General features: G+C 40.5%; 1 protein-coding gene across 2 annotated transcripts in view; it reads left to right on the forward strand.

Annotated features, from left to right (window-relative positions):
- The window catches only part of ENTPD5 (ectonucleoside triphosphate diphosphohydrolase 5), a 35,129-nt gene that overhangs the window by 17,086 nt on the left and 1,115 nt on the right, over positions 1 to 16,928 (forward strand). For both annotated transcript variants that reach the window (XM_008567528.1, XM_008567527.1), the window contains exons 3-14: positions 3,088 to 3,374; positions 4,057 to 4,136; positions 5,614 to 5,757; positions 8,751 to 8,826; positions 9,105 to 9,140; positions 9,596 to 9,684; positions 9,995 to 10,074; positions 10,702 to 10,763; positions 11,735 to 11,836; positions 12,551 to 12,691; positions 13,432 to 13,488; positions 14,194 to 14,309. In XM_008567528.1, coding sequence (XP_008565750.1) covers positions 3,158 to 3,374; positions 4,057 to 4,136; positions 5,614 to 5,757; positions 8,751 to 8,826; positions 9,105 to 9,140; positions 9,596 to 9,684; positions 9,995 to 10,074; positions 10,702 to 10,763; positions 11,735 to 11,836; positions 12,551 to 12,691; positions 13,432 to 13,488; positions 14,194 to 14,309 — 1,200 coding nt within the window. In that variant the 5' untranslated portion in view covers positions 3,088 to 3,157. The remainder of the gene's footprint in view (positions 1 to 3,087; positions 3,375 to 4,056; positions 4,137 to 5,613; positions 5,758 to 8,750; positions 8,827 to 9,104; positions 9,141 to 9,595; positions 9,685 to 9,994; positions 10,075 to 10,701; positions 10,764 to 11,734; positions 11,837 to 12,550; positions 12,692 to 13,431; positions 13,489 to 14,193; positions 14,310 to 16,928) is intronic.

Below are 16,928 nucleotides of genomic sequence, written 5' to 3' on the forward strand. Positions count from 1 at the left end.
TCACTGGCTGAGTGAGGAGCGGGGGCAACGCCGAGGGTTGCGATCCCGTTGCTGGTCCCGGTCCGGTACGGGCGCGACACTGAGGGTTGCGATCTGTTGCCGGTCACGAAAAAAGACAAAAAGACAAAAAAAAAAAGAAAGTAGTTGCTGAGAGCAGAAGGGGCATTTTATGTGTGCATCATTTGCCTTCTGTAAAATCTATTGTTTGGTTTTACACTGAACACCTGGTATGACTGTGCAGTTGTTACTCCATGAATACAGGTACCTAGAATGTGTTTTTTTTCCCCCTTGAAATCTTCTTTGGAAGAAAACAAATGTTTGCTTAATGGAAATAGAAGCTGGAGAGGTTTTTCAGAAACCACAGTAATATATAAAATACGAGTGAACCCTGAAAAAGCTACAGTCACAGAGATGGAAAAAAGCTTGTGCTTGGAGCACCTCTAATATACTTCCTGAGGGCGAAGAAGGACCAAGTGTTGAACAAACCAAGTGTCCATTAATACTCAGATATTCTGAAAGGTTGCTTCTGTTCTCAGTTATTTAGATTGATTACATGACCAGCCTGTTCTCTGTTGAAGAAGAATCAGCCAAAGGGAGTGATTTAAGATATGGGCATGGGCTGGCTGGTTGGCTCAGTTGAGCACAGCCTTGTAACACGAAGGTTAGGGGTTCAGATCCCTGTACTGTCCAGCCGCCAAAAAATAAATAAGATGTGAGTATGAATCTGGCCAGGAAGCTACCCTGTCTCAATCACTGATTTCCTGGGATGAGGTTTCCTCTGTTTAGATTCTAAGAGTTGAACAATTTTGTTTGTTACTTTTCTAACCAATAGCTCTCATTCTTAACTACAGGATAGAAGTTCAGCCTAGTGTTCAAGTGGGTGATTCAAACTTTGCTGTTGTAGTGCCTCAGATCAACTCTAGTTATTTTAAATATTTTAAAATTTTAAAACTTTAATTTGTTTTATTTTATGTAATATGTCACCTGTGGGTAGGGAGGCATTTTGATAAAACATACCCTATATCATCAACAGACTTGAGAATGACTGAAAACCCTTAATCTATATTCCAGATATACCAAGTATTCTGTTAGAGTTAAAGGGACTGGGAAATGGGAACTTTGGAATCAGATCTTGTCATTTAGCCAGTAACCATGATTTGCACAAGAGATCCAGAGATGAAAGCTGGATCAGGAGACCCAAAACTGTTTTGAACAAAGTACATATGGGGCATTTAAGGAGGCCTTAACTGTTAGAGGATAGATATGGCATTATTCATTAATACCAGGAGGAAATATAACCTAGAGCAGAGAAAATATAGCCTTGCCAGCAGACAATTGGCAATGTTTGAAGACATTTTTGGTTGTCACAACTGGAGGGATAAGGGCGGGAGGAAGGTGTGCTACTGACATCTAGTGGGTGGAGGCCAGGGATGCTGCTAAACATCCTACCATGTACAGGATGGCACCCACAACAAAGAATTATCTAGCCCAAAATGTCAATAGTGCTGAGATTGAGAAACTTTGACCCTGAAGAACTTCAGTTCTCCTTTATAGGTGAGGTCATAGGACATAGCCTGAGCTTTATAGCAGACCAGCTACAAATCACTAAAACAAAAAGCACTTAATTTTTTGTTTGTTTCTTATTTAATGTCCCTCCAGGAAAAAAGAAGAAAAAAGTTACTACTAAAGCAACCAGGTAGAATGGATTCCATTATTCCATTGAACACTGCCAAGTGTTTTTAAAACATGTTCAAGAACATTCAAACTCACTATAATGGCTTTATTGCAGAATGATGCCAAAACAAACAAACAAACAAACAAACAAACGAAAAACAGCTTCCTGTACATTTTATTTTATAAAATTTTTTTTAAAAATGTATTTCTCAGTAATAATAACAAAGCCATTCTTTCCTTTCACTTTCTACAACCTCAGTCCTGGAAAAACGCTATAAAAGATGTTACATAATATTTGAACAATGCATTGTAATTTAAGAGAGAAAAAAATCTTATATATATATGTGTGTGTGTATATATGTATATACACACACACACTATCTCATTTGCTTTTCCTAGGAACCATGGAAGGGAGGGAGGGCAGATACTCTTATTCCCATTTTACAGGTGAGGAAGTAGAGTCTCAGAGAGGCTAAGTGAAAAGAGGCTCTCTTCACTGTTTTCCCTGTAACTTTGCTCTAGGTTTTCAGCAGCATTTGTATCTAACCTACCATAATATACAAATCCAAAACAAATAATGCTGAGCACACTACACTTCATGTCTCTGCTACACATTAGGAAATATGGTCAGTAACTTGCTATGAGGGAGGCATTGTGGAATCAGGGGAAGAAGTTGGTTCTGAGAGTAAGGACTGATTTCTGATCCAGATTTCACCACTGACTTGCTTTATGACTTTCAGCAAGTCATAGAACCTTTCTGTCTTAATTTGCCCATCTGTCCTAACTTCTTATGGATACATGGCCTGAAACCTGGGAGGCTGTTGTTAAAACCATAATGGTTTACTTAAGTGTTTTAAATTAGGTTGATTTATTTCCTTAAATGTGGTCATATGTGCAAGCCTCCGGCAATATTGTTGATCACAGATGGCAATCCAGTGGCCTAACTTCTGAAGGCTGTGAATATCCCAATGATAAGGACTTTATAACTTCTTTGTAACTTTATAACTTTCATTCAGAAATTGAAGCTTCTGATCTATCAGTCAAAAACAAGGAAGGGAAGAAAGCAGGGAGGATGGGGTATTTACTATATAAAGGCAAAATCATCAAAATGGAAAGATTAGACTCAACAATAAAAGTGGGTGGCAGAGAGCCTTTAAGTATGTGAGATACACCCTACAATTAAAAGCAAAGCATGGGAAAATATTTTTTAAATCCCAGTTTCCTTTTGGAACCAGATACCCTTCAGAAAAGTTGCTGAGAACCTATATCACCCTGGTTTAGCTTGTTGGACTGGATATTAGAAATAGAGAAGAGACACCACAGGGGTGGGATTTATATAATGGATGTTTCTTCTTTTACGGGTGTAACCAAAACAGCCAATTGGTCTAATCTTGTGTGTCTTTATCCTATAAGCCACTGCAGGTGTATAAGCAGCACTGCTTCTGCAACAAAAGCCTAGACCCAACCACATCTTGGGAAGAGAATGGCCACATCCTGGGGTGCAGTCTTTTTCATGCTGCTGGTGTCCTGTGTTTGCAGCTCTGTCTTCCACAGAGACCAGCACACTTGGTTTGAGGGAGTCTTCCTGTCTTCCATGTGCCCCATCAATGTCAGTGCCAGCACCTTATATGGAATTATGTTTGATGCAGGGAGCACTGGAACGCGAATTCATGTTTACACCTTTGTGCAGAAAATACCAGGTAAGTACAAATGGGACCCTCACCAAAGTTTATAAATCCACACTTTAGCATCTTTTCACAGAAACAAATGTGCTGAGAGTGTGTAATGTGAATTACAGAATCTTACAGCTAGTGAATGTCTTTCTTTAGAGAATACTTTGGACTATAATTGAACACATGATTTAATTCAATGTGAAATTAAGAGAGATTTGGGCTGCCTATAGTCTGAAACCCATGTGACCAAGAAGTATAGCTATAATTTGTCCTTCCTCTTCTCTAAAGGTGGTTAATACTCCAGGGGTTTAAACATTGAGAATGCTGGGAGTGGTCTTCCGAGAAGGGTCACATGAGAATTTCATTGCCATCCTTGGAGAAGGGGCTGAGGGGACCCTGAAGATTAACTTTTTCTGAATTGTCAGTGTTGTTTCCTCAGGTTACCTACTGAGCCTGGGGAAAATAGTAGGAGCTGGGTGTCTACCAGAGAAATGGCAGAGGGACCTTCAAGGGTTGCCTGTCGCCCTCTATTCCCCTTTCCTAATATTCCCGCATGACATTCCTCACAAGTGGGATTGTTTGGAATAGCTTGGGAGAGAAGCAGGTTGTCTAGTAAGTTATATGAAAACTTACAGAGTCCACTATCTGAAGCAGCCTAACTTTTGGTAATCAGCTATCTCTTTTCTGTTTTGTTCCATGAACAAAATAGGACATCTTCCAATTCTGGAAGGGGAAATTTTTGATTCTGTGAAGCCAGGACTTTCTGCTTTCGTAGATCAACCCAAGCAGGTGAGTTTCTTATGATTCAGTATTTAGATTCTCAATGCCTTGATAACTTGACCACACCACTGCTGTTAAATATCTCATGCTATTCATCAGTGATATTGAGGTCATCTTCAAGATCAATTTTCTCTCCTCGTAATTGTAATTGTATGCCCCAGGCTTAGTAGGGATGGGTGGAAGGAGGCTAGAAAATAGATTGTGGTCATGCAGAGATGACACCAGCTTTTAGAAGATTGCTCCTTGTGTATTTACTGTTTAAGATTTTGAGTTGAAGCCATCAACTTCATTGGTTAATATAAACACAGAAGACAGAAATGTTCCATGAGGTATGAAGTTTAAACATAGCAATTGAGGGGATGGGGACCCCCTGAATTTGATTTCATAGTGCCCTAGTATAGGATCGAATCATGCCTATACCCTAGAAATTAGGCAACAACCAATGATGACAAAAATTTGAGGTAGTAAAGAATGAATGGGGAGTTTGTGGTGACTGTAATTCACAGTTGAGCACCCACAACATACTACAACCAGTGTGTCTGAGGCCATGCTGAAGTAGAATAGAATAAGGCAGAATGTTGAACTTTGGTAGCAGATGTAAGGGTGGTATTATTCAGTGTCACAAGAATAAGCATTACCCAAAGGAAAACTTAGGTTAAAAATGGTTCAAGCTTGAAGAACTGAGAGGATGTATTTTCTCAGCTCAAAAGCACATGAAATGGCAAATGTGCTAGAAAATTAGGAGCTGTTGAAAGCAACTGCGTTATCAGAAACTGAATTGACATTTAGAAAAGATGATTGTGTTGTATTTGCTAATAATAATGATTACAGGACAGTGTGTTGTCAGAATAAATGTTCACTCAGGGAAACAGTGGATTTAAAATAATTTTTTTCCTTTATCATATATTGAGCATCTACTGTATGCCATGCATGTAGGTGCTGGGGTAGCGAAAAAGAGCCTGACATGTTCTGTTCTTAAGGAGATCACAAAAAGTGTAGGATGATAACAACTGCAGCTAGCATTTGTATGGCAACCACATGCACTCCGCCTCATCTAATACACACAGTGGTTTAATGGTGGTGTGAAGTGTATCTCCCATCTCACACCTAAGGAAACCAAGCCCCAGGAAGGCCAGATGACCTATGTTAGGCTACAGGGCTAGCAAGCAAGTCTTCTGACTCCAATTCCTGTGTTTCCTTCATTATACCCAACTTTCTGGCCTAAGGCTAATTTATATGAGACATAAAATAACAATCAACTAAAATGACAAAACTATAAAAGAATAATTTTTATTTTGACTATCAAAATGAAATTGATTCTCCTTCTTCGAAGTGGTTCACTTCTCTAGGTTTCTGCTCTTACAGAGCAGAGAGGTTGGAACCCTCTGCCACCTCGCTCCTGTTGTGCCCCCAAAGTGTGTTGAAGGAATAGACTAGTATCTCTAAATGGACTGTTCATTGGATGAATGGGTCATCTCTTTTGGAGGGTGCTGAAACTGTTCAAAGACTCTTAGAGGTGGCCAAAGACTCAATCCCCCGAAGTCACTGGAAAAGGACCCCACTGGTCCTGAAGGCAACGGCAGGACTGCGCTTACTACCAGAACAGAAAGCCCGGGCTCTGCTCTTTGAGGTAATTTTTGAAATCTGCATCTCAGATAATTCTGTCTTTTTCCCTGTATGATTATTTTCTTTATGAGCTTTTAGCCCTTTGGAGTATAACTGCTACCTTTAGTATTGCACCATTGCTAAAGCACTATGATGACTCTGGGCTCTTGTTAGTTATTTGCATTTTGAACCGTCACTCTCAAATTTATAGAGCTTTTCCTGGAAAGTTTGAAGTACTTCCTGTCCATGGTATTCTTAATTCTTCTAACTTTTTAAAGTAGAATTATAGAAATTGTTTTTAATCAACTTTATTGTGGTAAACTTACATACAATGAAATGTATCTATTTTAAGTGTACAGTTAAATGAGTTGTGACAGATATAGAAGTTTCCTCATGTCCCTTTATAGTTAGTTTTCCTCACCCCTGAAATGAGGCAACCACTGATCTACTTTCTGTCACTACAGATAAGTTTTGCTTATTCTTACAGTTAATGTAAATGGAATCATACGTTTATATTCTTTTTTGTATGTCTGCCTTTTTTTTCCTCAGCATAAAGCTTTTGAGAGAAATAATGGAATTTTAAAGTTTGAAAGATTTTTAAAGGTCATGTATTCAACTCCCTTCTTATTCAGATCAAAAATTTATGTAGCTCAGTTGGTTAGAGCATAACACCAAGGTCCAGGGTTTGATCCTTGTACTGACCAGCTGCCAAAAAAAAAAAGAAAAAAAATTTAAGTATTGAGAGTTTTGTTAAGCTTAATATTTAAGTTTATTGTACATATTTATTGTGCAATAAACATTAAATTAAGATTTAAATTTCATGTTGTGAAGAATATTTATAGGCAGAATCCCATTATTACAAGAGAGTTTTGTTAAGCTTAATATTTAAGTTTATTGTACATATTTATTGTGCAATAAACATTTAAATTAAGATTTAAATTTCATGTTGTGAAGAATATTTATAGGCAGAATCCCATTATTACAAAAAATCATAGCAAAAAAGGATTTTGTATTATAGATTTGCTAATTTAGCCCTCTAAATTCAATTTTCCTTTGACTGTCAGGACAGAGGGCTTAAGTCCCTTGTCCAAGGACAAGCTGCCTAGCATATTGTGTGAGAATCTGAATCCCAATTCCTCATCCATCCATCCATTCCATCATTCTATGTATGAGTGCTTACTAGTAGTACTGGGTGCTGTTGAAGTTCTGGGGACACATATAGCAGGGAAGCAGGGAACAAAAAAGACAAAACAGTCCCTGCCCTCCTGGAGCTTACATTCTTGTTTCAGGGAGACAGAAAATAAACAACTAACAGATCAATACAAAGTATGTCAGGTGCTGTAGATGTTATGGAGAAAAAGAAAGCAGGATAATGCAGGCTGGGAATGCTGGTGGTGGTGTGGGGGAGATGCTTTTTTAAATAGGGCAGTCAAGGAAGCTCTCTTTGATAAGATTCATTTGCTCAGAGATCTGAGGAGAACGAAAGGACAAGTTATGTAAGACATTTTGAGAGGAATATTCCAGGCTAAAGAAACAGCAGGTACAAAGGCCAGAGGCAGGAATGTGCTTGCTGTGCTCAGAAAGCATCCAGAAGGAGGTCAGCTCAGCTGGGGGGTGGGGGTGGGGATTGAGTGCTGAAAGGGAAGTAGGAGATGAGGTCAGAGAGGTGGAGGGCAGGGGTGGGGGAATTTATCATGTTGCCACTCAAAGGCCAGTACAAAGACTTTGGCTATTTCTCTAAGAAGGAAGCCACTGGAAGGCTTTGACCTAACGAGAGACATGATCCTACACCTATTTTAAAAGCACCATTCTGTCTGCTGTGTTGAGAACAAACTGTGGGGCAGGGGAGAGGAGTGGAGAAGGCAAGAGCAGAAACTCTTTCTGTGCTTATTTCTTTTTGCTCACCTGTCTTCCCCTTTAAAGCTTGCTTATAGATCACTTAATTGGCTTTTCCTGATTTGAAACAGGGTGCAGAGGTCACCACATGATGTGTTTCATCCCATCAAAAATGAGAACAGCAAATAGACTAGAGTTTTTTCTATTGCTATATGGAGAATCTTTTTTATCCCCATGATAATCACATAAAAATAAAAACACCCATATCATTGGCCTTATTTATGGAGAGTCAAGAGTATTTGTGCTGGATCTTCATTCCCATCTCCTAAAATGGGATTCCATAAGTCTACATCTGGGGTGTCCCTAGATTCTAGAGGCCCCAGCCATCTGTCAGGATCCAACCAGGGCTGATAGCAGAGTACCTCAGCTCTTGGACATGAGCTCTTTCACAGGATGCATCCATCTGCTCATCTATGAAGCGGAGTGGGGGCCAGCCCGTGGCTCACTTGGGAGAGCGTGGTGCTGACAACACCAACTCAAGGGTTAAGATCCCCTTACCGGTCATCTTTAAAAAAAAAGAAATGGAGTGGGAGGCAGTCCAGTTAGCTCAGCTTGTTAGAGAGTGGTGCTGATAACACCAAGGTCTAGGGTTCAATCCTTGTACTGGCCAGCTGCCCCCCCCAAAAGAAAGAAAGAGAGTAGGAAAGGCTCCTCCCAGCGTCTAGAGTATGTCCAGATAGAAGTTATCAGGTTTTTAAAAAATTTACAGGATACTGATTTGGGCTAGCAGGGTCAAATATATGCCCTTCCCTAGGTCCAGTTCACCTATAAATTTAAATGGTTTTGTTGAGCTTTACTTTTCTTTTTTTTTCAGCTTGCCAGTATAGGGACTTGAGTTTATGACTTTGGTGTTACCAGCACCATGCTCTCTCAATGGAGCTAACCAGCAAGCCCAAGGTTTACTTTAAAGTGAAAGGAAGCCCAGTGTTTGTGTTTTTGCAAGAAACTTAATGAGTTGCCTAGTTCCTTCTCTAGTTTCTTAGGGAAAAGGAATGAGTTCTGCTAAAATTTTATCTAGAAAAAATAGAGTAGTTTTCTAAGCCTTATAGGACACAGCCAAAATATGGAAATCAATATGTAAATTGCCCTAGGGAATCCAGGTTTTTTTCCCTTTTTTTCTAGGTAGAGGAGGTCTTCAAGAAGTCACCTTTCCTGGTACCAGATGACAGTGTTAGCATCATGGATGGATCCTATGAAGGTGGGACAGGTGTTGATATATGTTCCAGGTGGAAAGGGACAGGGTCAGTGAAAGATCTAATTAAACGAACTGGTAACAGGGATGGAGCGCTGAAGAAATGTGAATTAAGTGAAGAGAAACAAATAAGCACAGAGGAAAGGGATAGCAGGAATGGAGGAATGGGAGTAGGGAAACGTGTGCTCTAGGCATGAAATGTAGAGAGAAAAAGAACAAAGGTGGGGCCAAGAAAGAGAGAAAAATGCTCTTTGATGTAATCTTTGTCTCTCTCTCTTTTTTAGGCATACTAGCTTGGGTTACTGTGAATTTTCTGACAGGTAATACATACTTTCTCAAATTTATCTTAAGACTTTAACTGGCTTTTACATGCACGGTCAAAAGAGTAAAAATTCCTTTCTTTCTTCCTGTACTGTTTTTGTGGTATTTTGGTGGCTGGCATGTGTGTGTGGGGGGGGATCCTTACCCTTGACCTTGGTGTTATCAGCACCGAACTCTAACCAACTGAGCTACCTGGCCAGCCCTTGTTCTTTCCTTAAAAAGAAAAAAGGAAAGAAAACACAAGAAGTTAATGTTTACAACTTGCTTTCAAGGCCTCAGCTACAGCAAGAGTCTTCTGAGTTTACATTCACCTATAGCCTTTGGGGCTGGGGAGCAGTGGGAGTATTTGTGGAATACCTTTAGTGTAACATAATGACAGGAAAGAAATTGCAGACAGACAAGAGTTAGGCTTTCGAGGATGCGTAAGATATTCAGAGCTGGGTCTCATTGACAGGTCAGCTGCATGGCCACAGCCAGGATACTGTGGGGACCCTGGACCTGGGGGGGGCCTCCACCCAAATCACTTTCCTGCCCCAGTTTGAGGTGAGTCATTTACATGAAGTTCTGGTTAGCAACACACTTGATAGGCAAATCATGGTGCCAAGAAAGTGGCACCCCATTTTCAGATAGAAGCCCCACGACAAATAAGGCTGAGTAGAGTCATGAATGATTGGATGAACTTTGCCTTGCCCTCTCATTATTCAGAATCCCTTTGATTCCTCATGCCTTGTGAGATTAGCAGCTCAATCTGTCTCCATCTCTGATTTTTGTGGGGAGGGACAGGGATGGCGGTGATAATATCTTCAGATAATTACAGATTCTGAGTAGTCTTTTTGCTTTTTCTGATTTGCAGAAAACCCTGGAACAAACCCCAAAGGGCTACCTCACTTCCTTTGAGATGTTTAACAGCACTTATAAGCTCTATACACATAGGTGAGGAGGGGGACAGGAAGAATAATATTTCACGTTGTATGATTCTCCTAACTTTTCAAAACATTCTCATGTCTGTTATTGCATCTGATCAGTTTTACAAAGTGTTTGTCAGTGCCCTAAGGCCTATCAGCTAAAACCAAAGCCATTTACCAGAACCCAAGGGACCTAAGAGGCTTCTCCATTATTGGCCCCAAAAGTATGTAACTTAAGAGACAAATGTTTTCTCTAGAGAGAGGACATTTGGAGAAGGCTCAGTCAAAGCTCCATGCCAACTCCTTTGAGCTGGTTTTCAGATGCTCAAACTCCAGCCTGGAATTTGATCCCAGTTGGGGTTGGGAGCTAAGCTAATGAGAGCTTTTCTGGGGATGGTTCCAGGTGGGACCCTAGGAATTGTCACTGTCTCTAACCTTTGAATCATAGCTGTTGGGAGTTCATACTGCAGAGCCTTCATCCCAACTGTAGAGAAATTATCTCTTGTTGACCACATGAGATGAACAAGTCACAGCGACAGAACAAAGTTTTCACCTCTCCGAAAGGAGACAGAAACCATGCTACTTTTGAAAGAGGTAACTTTAGGCTGGAGAACTTCAGGACCAGCATAACATTGGTCAATCCTATATTTTACAGTTACTTGGGATTTGGATTGAAAGCTGCAAGACTAGCAACCCTAGGAGCCCTGGAGATGGAAGGTTGGTCTGGGTGCCTGTGCTGGGTGGGGGATGGTGAGAGTAACACCTGTACTCAGCGTGCCTCTTCCCTTCCTTGGCAGTGATTCAGTGGAGGAAAAGCTTATGTTGAATTGGGAAGCGTATGTTGTATAATGGACATAATAATAGCAAATTCCTTTTCTACTTTTTAAGTTCAGATGTTTTTGTATATATTATTAGCTATTTTTATAATGAAGTGTACTTGTATAAGGGGGAACAGACAGTGGCCAGGAGGCTGAAGCATCTGCAGAAATTCAGGGCTCAAAGAGTGCATTTGGCAAGAGCTTGCTCAAGCCCTTAGCTTTACATGGGAGGTATAGGAAGCAAGGTCTGTTTTATTTGCAAGGTGGAATAACTGAGCGATTCTATTCAGCTCTTCACAGTTGGAGTCAGGCAGAACTGGGTTTCCTCCCAGTTTTGTGATTTGGGGCAAGTTAGTTAATTTTTCTGTGCTCTTTTCCTCACCTTAAATGAAATTTTGCATTTAAGGCACTTTTGACAGTGCCTGTCTCATACTAAACTATTATTGGGATGAGGACTATATTGCATTTCAGAGTTTACAAAACATCTGCAAGTGTGTTTCACTTAAGCCTCTCTGCAACCAGTGAAAAAGATGGCATGGTATTTTTTTCCTGTTTTTAGAAAGGATGGAACTTACTCAATTGTGGATTTTGTGTTTATTTGAGATGTGACGAAAGCTATGGACCCCTCTGCCAAATGCACATGTGCGTGAAGATTTGTCTCTAATTTCTGGAGATTCACCAACCCCACAAAGCCTATGTGTGAAACCTGAGTTAAGAATTCCTGTGGCTGTCTGTAATCATGGAACTAATTTCATAAGATTTTAAGGCCCAGCCCCCTTGGTGATTCCTTTCAGCCTCACTGGCTTCTTGCTTGCCTTCCTCTCTTCTCTCACATACTTGCCTCTTACTTTATGCTCTGATTTCCTCCAGGGATTGATGGACACACTTTCCGAAGTGCCTGTCTACCGAGATGGTTGGAAGCAGAGTGGATCTTTGGGGGCATGAAATACCAGTATGGTGGCAACCAAGAAGGTAAGTGATGTTTTTTCACTGGTGAAAATTACCTTTATAGTAGAAGCTCTGGAAAAGTTCCATGGAAACTTTTTCCAGAGCTCAAGAGAAGCTTATCGTGTTTCAGGGACTCATTCCAAAGATCTTTAATGCTTCCAAGGACTAATGTGAAGCGACAGTGAACAAGGCAGTTGTCACTCTGCATACTGTTCTCTTTCCCTGACTAAGTGTCATTGATCCTTTAGAAACCTGTTCTTAGCCTGGGTTTAACACAGCAGTGTGAACCCCTGTTCAGTTAATGTTCAGCTGTTTAAATTATAGTAAAATTTAAATTGAGACAATAGGAAGATTAATTCATCTTAGGTATTACAAAAGGAATAGACCTTAAAAATCAAGGAAAGAAATCAACTTCCCAGTGAAGGAAGCAGTTGAGCCCTCTAGACACTTGCTGATAAATAATACCATGAAACATAGTGCTAGGCAGCAGCACAAGGTTGGCTGTGGCCATTTTTGGTGAACACAGGTTAGGGAGAGGAGCTGCCTTGGAGAAACAGAGCAGTGAGGCTGCAGAGGTTTGCTCATCTTTGTTTTTAAGCCCTCTGTCTTGAGCCTCAGCCTTCTGCCTTCCTTGGTCCTCCTGCCGTTCCTTTACTGGCTCCAGCAGCTTGCCTCCGAGAGTGGCCCCTTCCCCTACCATTGTTCTCTCCTGACCCCTGTGCACCTTTGCCCTAGCAGGGGAGATGGGCTTTGAGCCCTGCTATGCTGAAGTGCTGAGGGTGGTACAAGGAAAACTTCACCAGCCAGAGGAGATCCAGAGAAGCTCCTTCTATGCTTTCTCTTACTATTATGATCGAGCTGCTGACACAGACATGATTGGTGAGTTTACCCCAGGTGTCAGACCAGAGAGGAGAGTGGGTGGGGCTGTGGGGGAGGAGTCAAGGAGAAGGAGCATTTGAAATGCTTTGCTGGGATGATTACCTGAATCTCTCCAGTGCTGGTTGCTGAGTGGCACTAGTCACTTGAACGCAAGGGTAAATGTGACTTAGAATATTTTGGAGCTAGGAGATGACCTAAAAAACTATACATTTACATTAAGTCTTTTTTTTTTTTACATCTTTATTGAGGTTTAATTGACATACAGTAAATGCATACATTTAAAGTGTACAATTTGCCAAGTTTTGTCATATGTATACACCTGTGAAAAACCATCACCACATTCAAGATAATGAACATATCCATCACCCAAAAAAGTTTCTTCCTGTCCCTTTATGGAAACCTTTTTTCTTATCACAAAAGTAATGTTTTTGTTTAGCTGTGACAGTGTATGTACATGATCTGTCATGGCCTGAGAGAAATGATTAATATTTACTAATTTTTTATGGGTCTGTTTTTTTATTGTGGTTAAATATATATGAAATAAAATAGATTATAAATAAATAAATAAAATAGCCTGCACAGATTATATTGTATGAATATGTCATTTGTTTATTCTATTCTCTAATGCTGGAAATTTTGTTTATTTCTAGTTTTTCCTTATTATAAGTATCACTGGGATCAATTTCTTTATGTTTCCTTGAAGGCTTTTTGACATCAGCCACTTTTCTGTTTCATTTCAGATTATGAAAAGGGAGGTGTTTTAAAAGTTGAAGATTTTGAAAGAAAAGCCAGGGAAGGTGAGTGTCAGGGGAAGCCCCTGCCAATTCCGGTGACCTAAAGCGACCTAAATTGCCTCAGTCAGCTCAGATAGTCTCTCAGAGGGCTAGTTTCTTTCTGGGTCTTCCAATCTTTGCAAGGAGTTAAAAGCATTAGGTGGCATAGAATTCTGGGCAAAAATACGAGAATATAAGAGGCTTTGGGGGAGTGGTGAAAACAGTTTTTCTTCTTTATACATTTCTTCCTTTTATTCATTTATTTCTATTGAAATAGTGTTATCAATGTTAATGAAACATTGAGCACCAAAATATATGGGAAATAGCCACAGAGGCTTCCCTGAGAGAATCGATCTAATATACAAATGATCTTATCCGGTGGCCCCATAGTAGGGCTAAATGGTATTTCTCTGTCTTCTGGGCCTCAGCATAAATAATAGGTAAGAGACTTAGAACTAAGTTCCCAGAATAGACCATAGCAATTTAGTAAATAACTAGGACCCATGTAAATTTGAGTAGATAAGATGTCACACCAGACATGTGCAAGTTCTTAAGAAGCTACGGTCTTGCAGAGGCGATCAGTTCACAGTCTAGTCTCCAGGAGGCCCCAGCATCACTAGATGGAGACTTCTGCTTGGCTTATTCTATCTCTGTCTATATTTAGAGAAAATCCAATACCTCTCAGTTAGTTGCAAACTTGAACTCCACTGTTCACACTCTCACTTTCAGTGTGTGATAACTTGGAACACTTCACCTCAGGCAGTCCTTTCCTGTGCATGGATCTCAGCTACATCACGGCCTTGTTAAAGGATGGCTTTGGCTTTGCAGACAGCACCATTTTACAGGTAAAAGACAGGGCAACAGAGTCCCAAAACAGGACTCTGTTGTGGGGACTGGGAAGGAGTCAAGAGCTTGTTTAGTAATCTGAATAGCTATAGGTGAAATTATGAGGTATTTTTGTTTGGGCTGTGAACAAGGCACTGTGCTGGGCACCATGAATGTGGGAAATTACCTTTATGCAATGATAACCTCCAAGTATATTAATAGGCAAGCTATCCCAGAGGCCACAGAACAGAAAAACTTGTAGCCCAAATTAAGATGCCCAAGTCACATAGTTTATTAAATCAATTTAGAACTCAGGGCAAGGAGCAGGGGGACAGAGATGGGAGAGGTAAACACACAGTATAGGGTAAAAGCAGGTTGGAAGTGCCACACTGCCTGCATCCTGGGTTATGTATATCCTGGGTTCGTATGTCTTGCTTCTCTCTCTGCCACTGATGGGATAGTGATAAGTACTAGAGCTGAAGATTGACCAAGGGAGCACAGGGTCAGAAGATGCCTGGGGCCATCACACAAACTTGCTCTCTTCAGAGAGGTCCAGGGGCAGGTACATCTGGCCAGTAGCATTAGCTCACCCAGTAGCCCATTAAGTGGGTTTTATTTGGCCAAAGACATGAGGGACCAAAAGGGTGTCACCAATGAGTGACTTATTTTTTTTGTTTGTTATTATTATTTAATGAGTGACTTATTTAAAACCTCATGAATATTAAATGCCTCATGCATATATATAGTTTGTCATATATAGTTTGTGTGCCTCATATATTTAGTTCATCATATATTTAGGTCCCTCTTTGTCCTCCTATCTTTCTCCATCTATTTCAGCACATGCAGGCTCTACTTTAATTGTAGTAAGTTATTTATCTGTTCTAAAACACATCTTAGGAATTCTATCCCATTAATTTTTTTTATCTTCTATACCATAATTGAAGGATGATTAAGATATAATCTTTGTCCTCAAAAAGCATAGTCTATTAGAGGAAATATAACGAAAATATAGCTATGGCACAAGGCAACCTTGTGAACTTTGGGGTCAAGTAAGTAGACTATATTTTGTCTTCCAAGCCCCTCCCCCACCTTCTCTTATGTCACTTCCCCTTCCTGTTTCCCCAGTTCCAGATGAGTTTATAATTGCCCCATTTCTTGTGTTACAAAGATTTCATAAACTCATTCCTGTTAAGGTATTTGGATTTAATGTGTTGTTATATCTGTCGAGAATACCATCATTTAAAGCATGGCTCTGTTCATCAGATCTGCTTCACATTCTCATTCTGCAAACTTACTAGCTGTGTTATCTTAGGTGATTTTACTTCCCCTTTCTAATTTTTAGGTTCCTCATTCCAAACACAAGGATCCTTACAGCACCTATTTCATAGGGTTGTTATGAACATTGAGATAATGTATGTAAAGCACATGCCTGGCATATAGTAAGTTATGAGTATTGGTATTGCTATCAGTGGAGGCACTTCACACCAGTTTGTGGATAAGGGAGATCATCCTAAGCCTCTCAATACATACTAAGTTAAAACTGCCTCTACTTAAGCATTAACAATAACTAAGTTCTTTTTTTTTTTTTTTAAAAGATGACCGGTAAGGGGATCTCAACCCTTGGCTTGGTGTTGTCAGCACCACGCTCAGCCAGTGAGCAAACCGTCCATCCCTATATGGGATCCGAACCCGTAGCCTTGGTGTTGTCAGCACCACACTCTACCGAGTGAGCCACGGGCTGGCCTTAACTAAGTTCTTTAAGAATAATTTTTCTGCTATTTTCAGCACTGGTATACTTTTAATCTCTGTGATTTCAATGGGAGCAGAATTTAAATCAGGGGTGGACAGTTCCCTGTTCCAGAGATCACTTCAATTTGGCATCTGTATCCCTAGGCTGCCAGCCCAGACCTGAGAACAGATAAAGAGCATTTTGGTGTGGGTCACTCCCAATTTGACTCAGATGTCCCAGACTAAACCTCAAGAAAATGATTTAAATGCCATTTGTGCCAGTTTTGGGTACAGTGGCTAGACAGGATTTCTTTTTTTTTTTTTTTCCTTTTTGTCTTTTTTACTGACCGGTAACGGGCTCGCAACCCTCGGTGTTGCGCCCGCACCGCGCTCAGCCAGTGAGCGGGAACCAGTCTCCACATGGGATCCGAACCCTCGGCGGGAGCGCCGCCGCACTCCCAAGCGGCGCACTCTCCAGTGCGCCACCGGGCCGGCCCTAGACAGGATTTCTTTAAGTCAACACAGAACAGTCTACTGGTTCTCAACCTTTTTTTTTTTCCTTTTTGGTGGTAATGGTGGTGGGAACTTTATTCAGCAAAAGCTTGTGTAGGATGTCAGTAATATAAAACCGATAAAAGTAGTGCTATATTCTGGTTGAAGCAGAGATTAGAGGCCTGTAACTCCTTTACTGTTTGGCCTCCCTTTCTCCTTTGAATCATTTCCAAGGAACCCCTAAGATTCTGAAGAAAATTTGATAAACACTTAACTAATCTCCTTGTTATATAGTTGAGGAAATCAGATCTAAAGTTTTTTTTTTTTTTTTTTCCTTTTTGTCTTTTTTCGTGTCCGGCAACGGATCGCAACCCTCAGTGTCGCGCCCGGACCGGGACCGGCCACGGGATTGCAACCCT

The sequence above is a fragment of the Galeopterus variegatus genome, unplaced genomic scaffold (genome assembly GCF_000696425.1).
Source record: "Galeopterus variegatus unplaced genomic scaffold, G_variegatus-3.0.2 Scaffold325, whole genome shotgun sequence".
Lineage (NCBI taxonomy): Eukaryota > Metazoa > Chordata > Mammalia > Dermoptera > Cynocephalidae > Galeopterus > Galeopterus variegatus.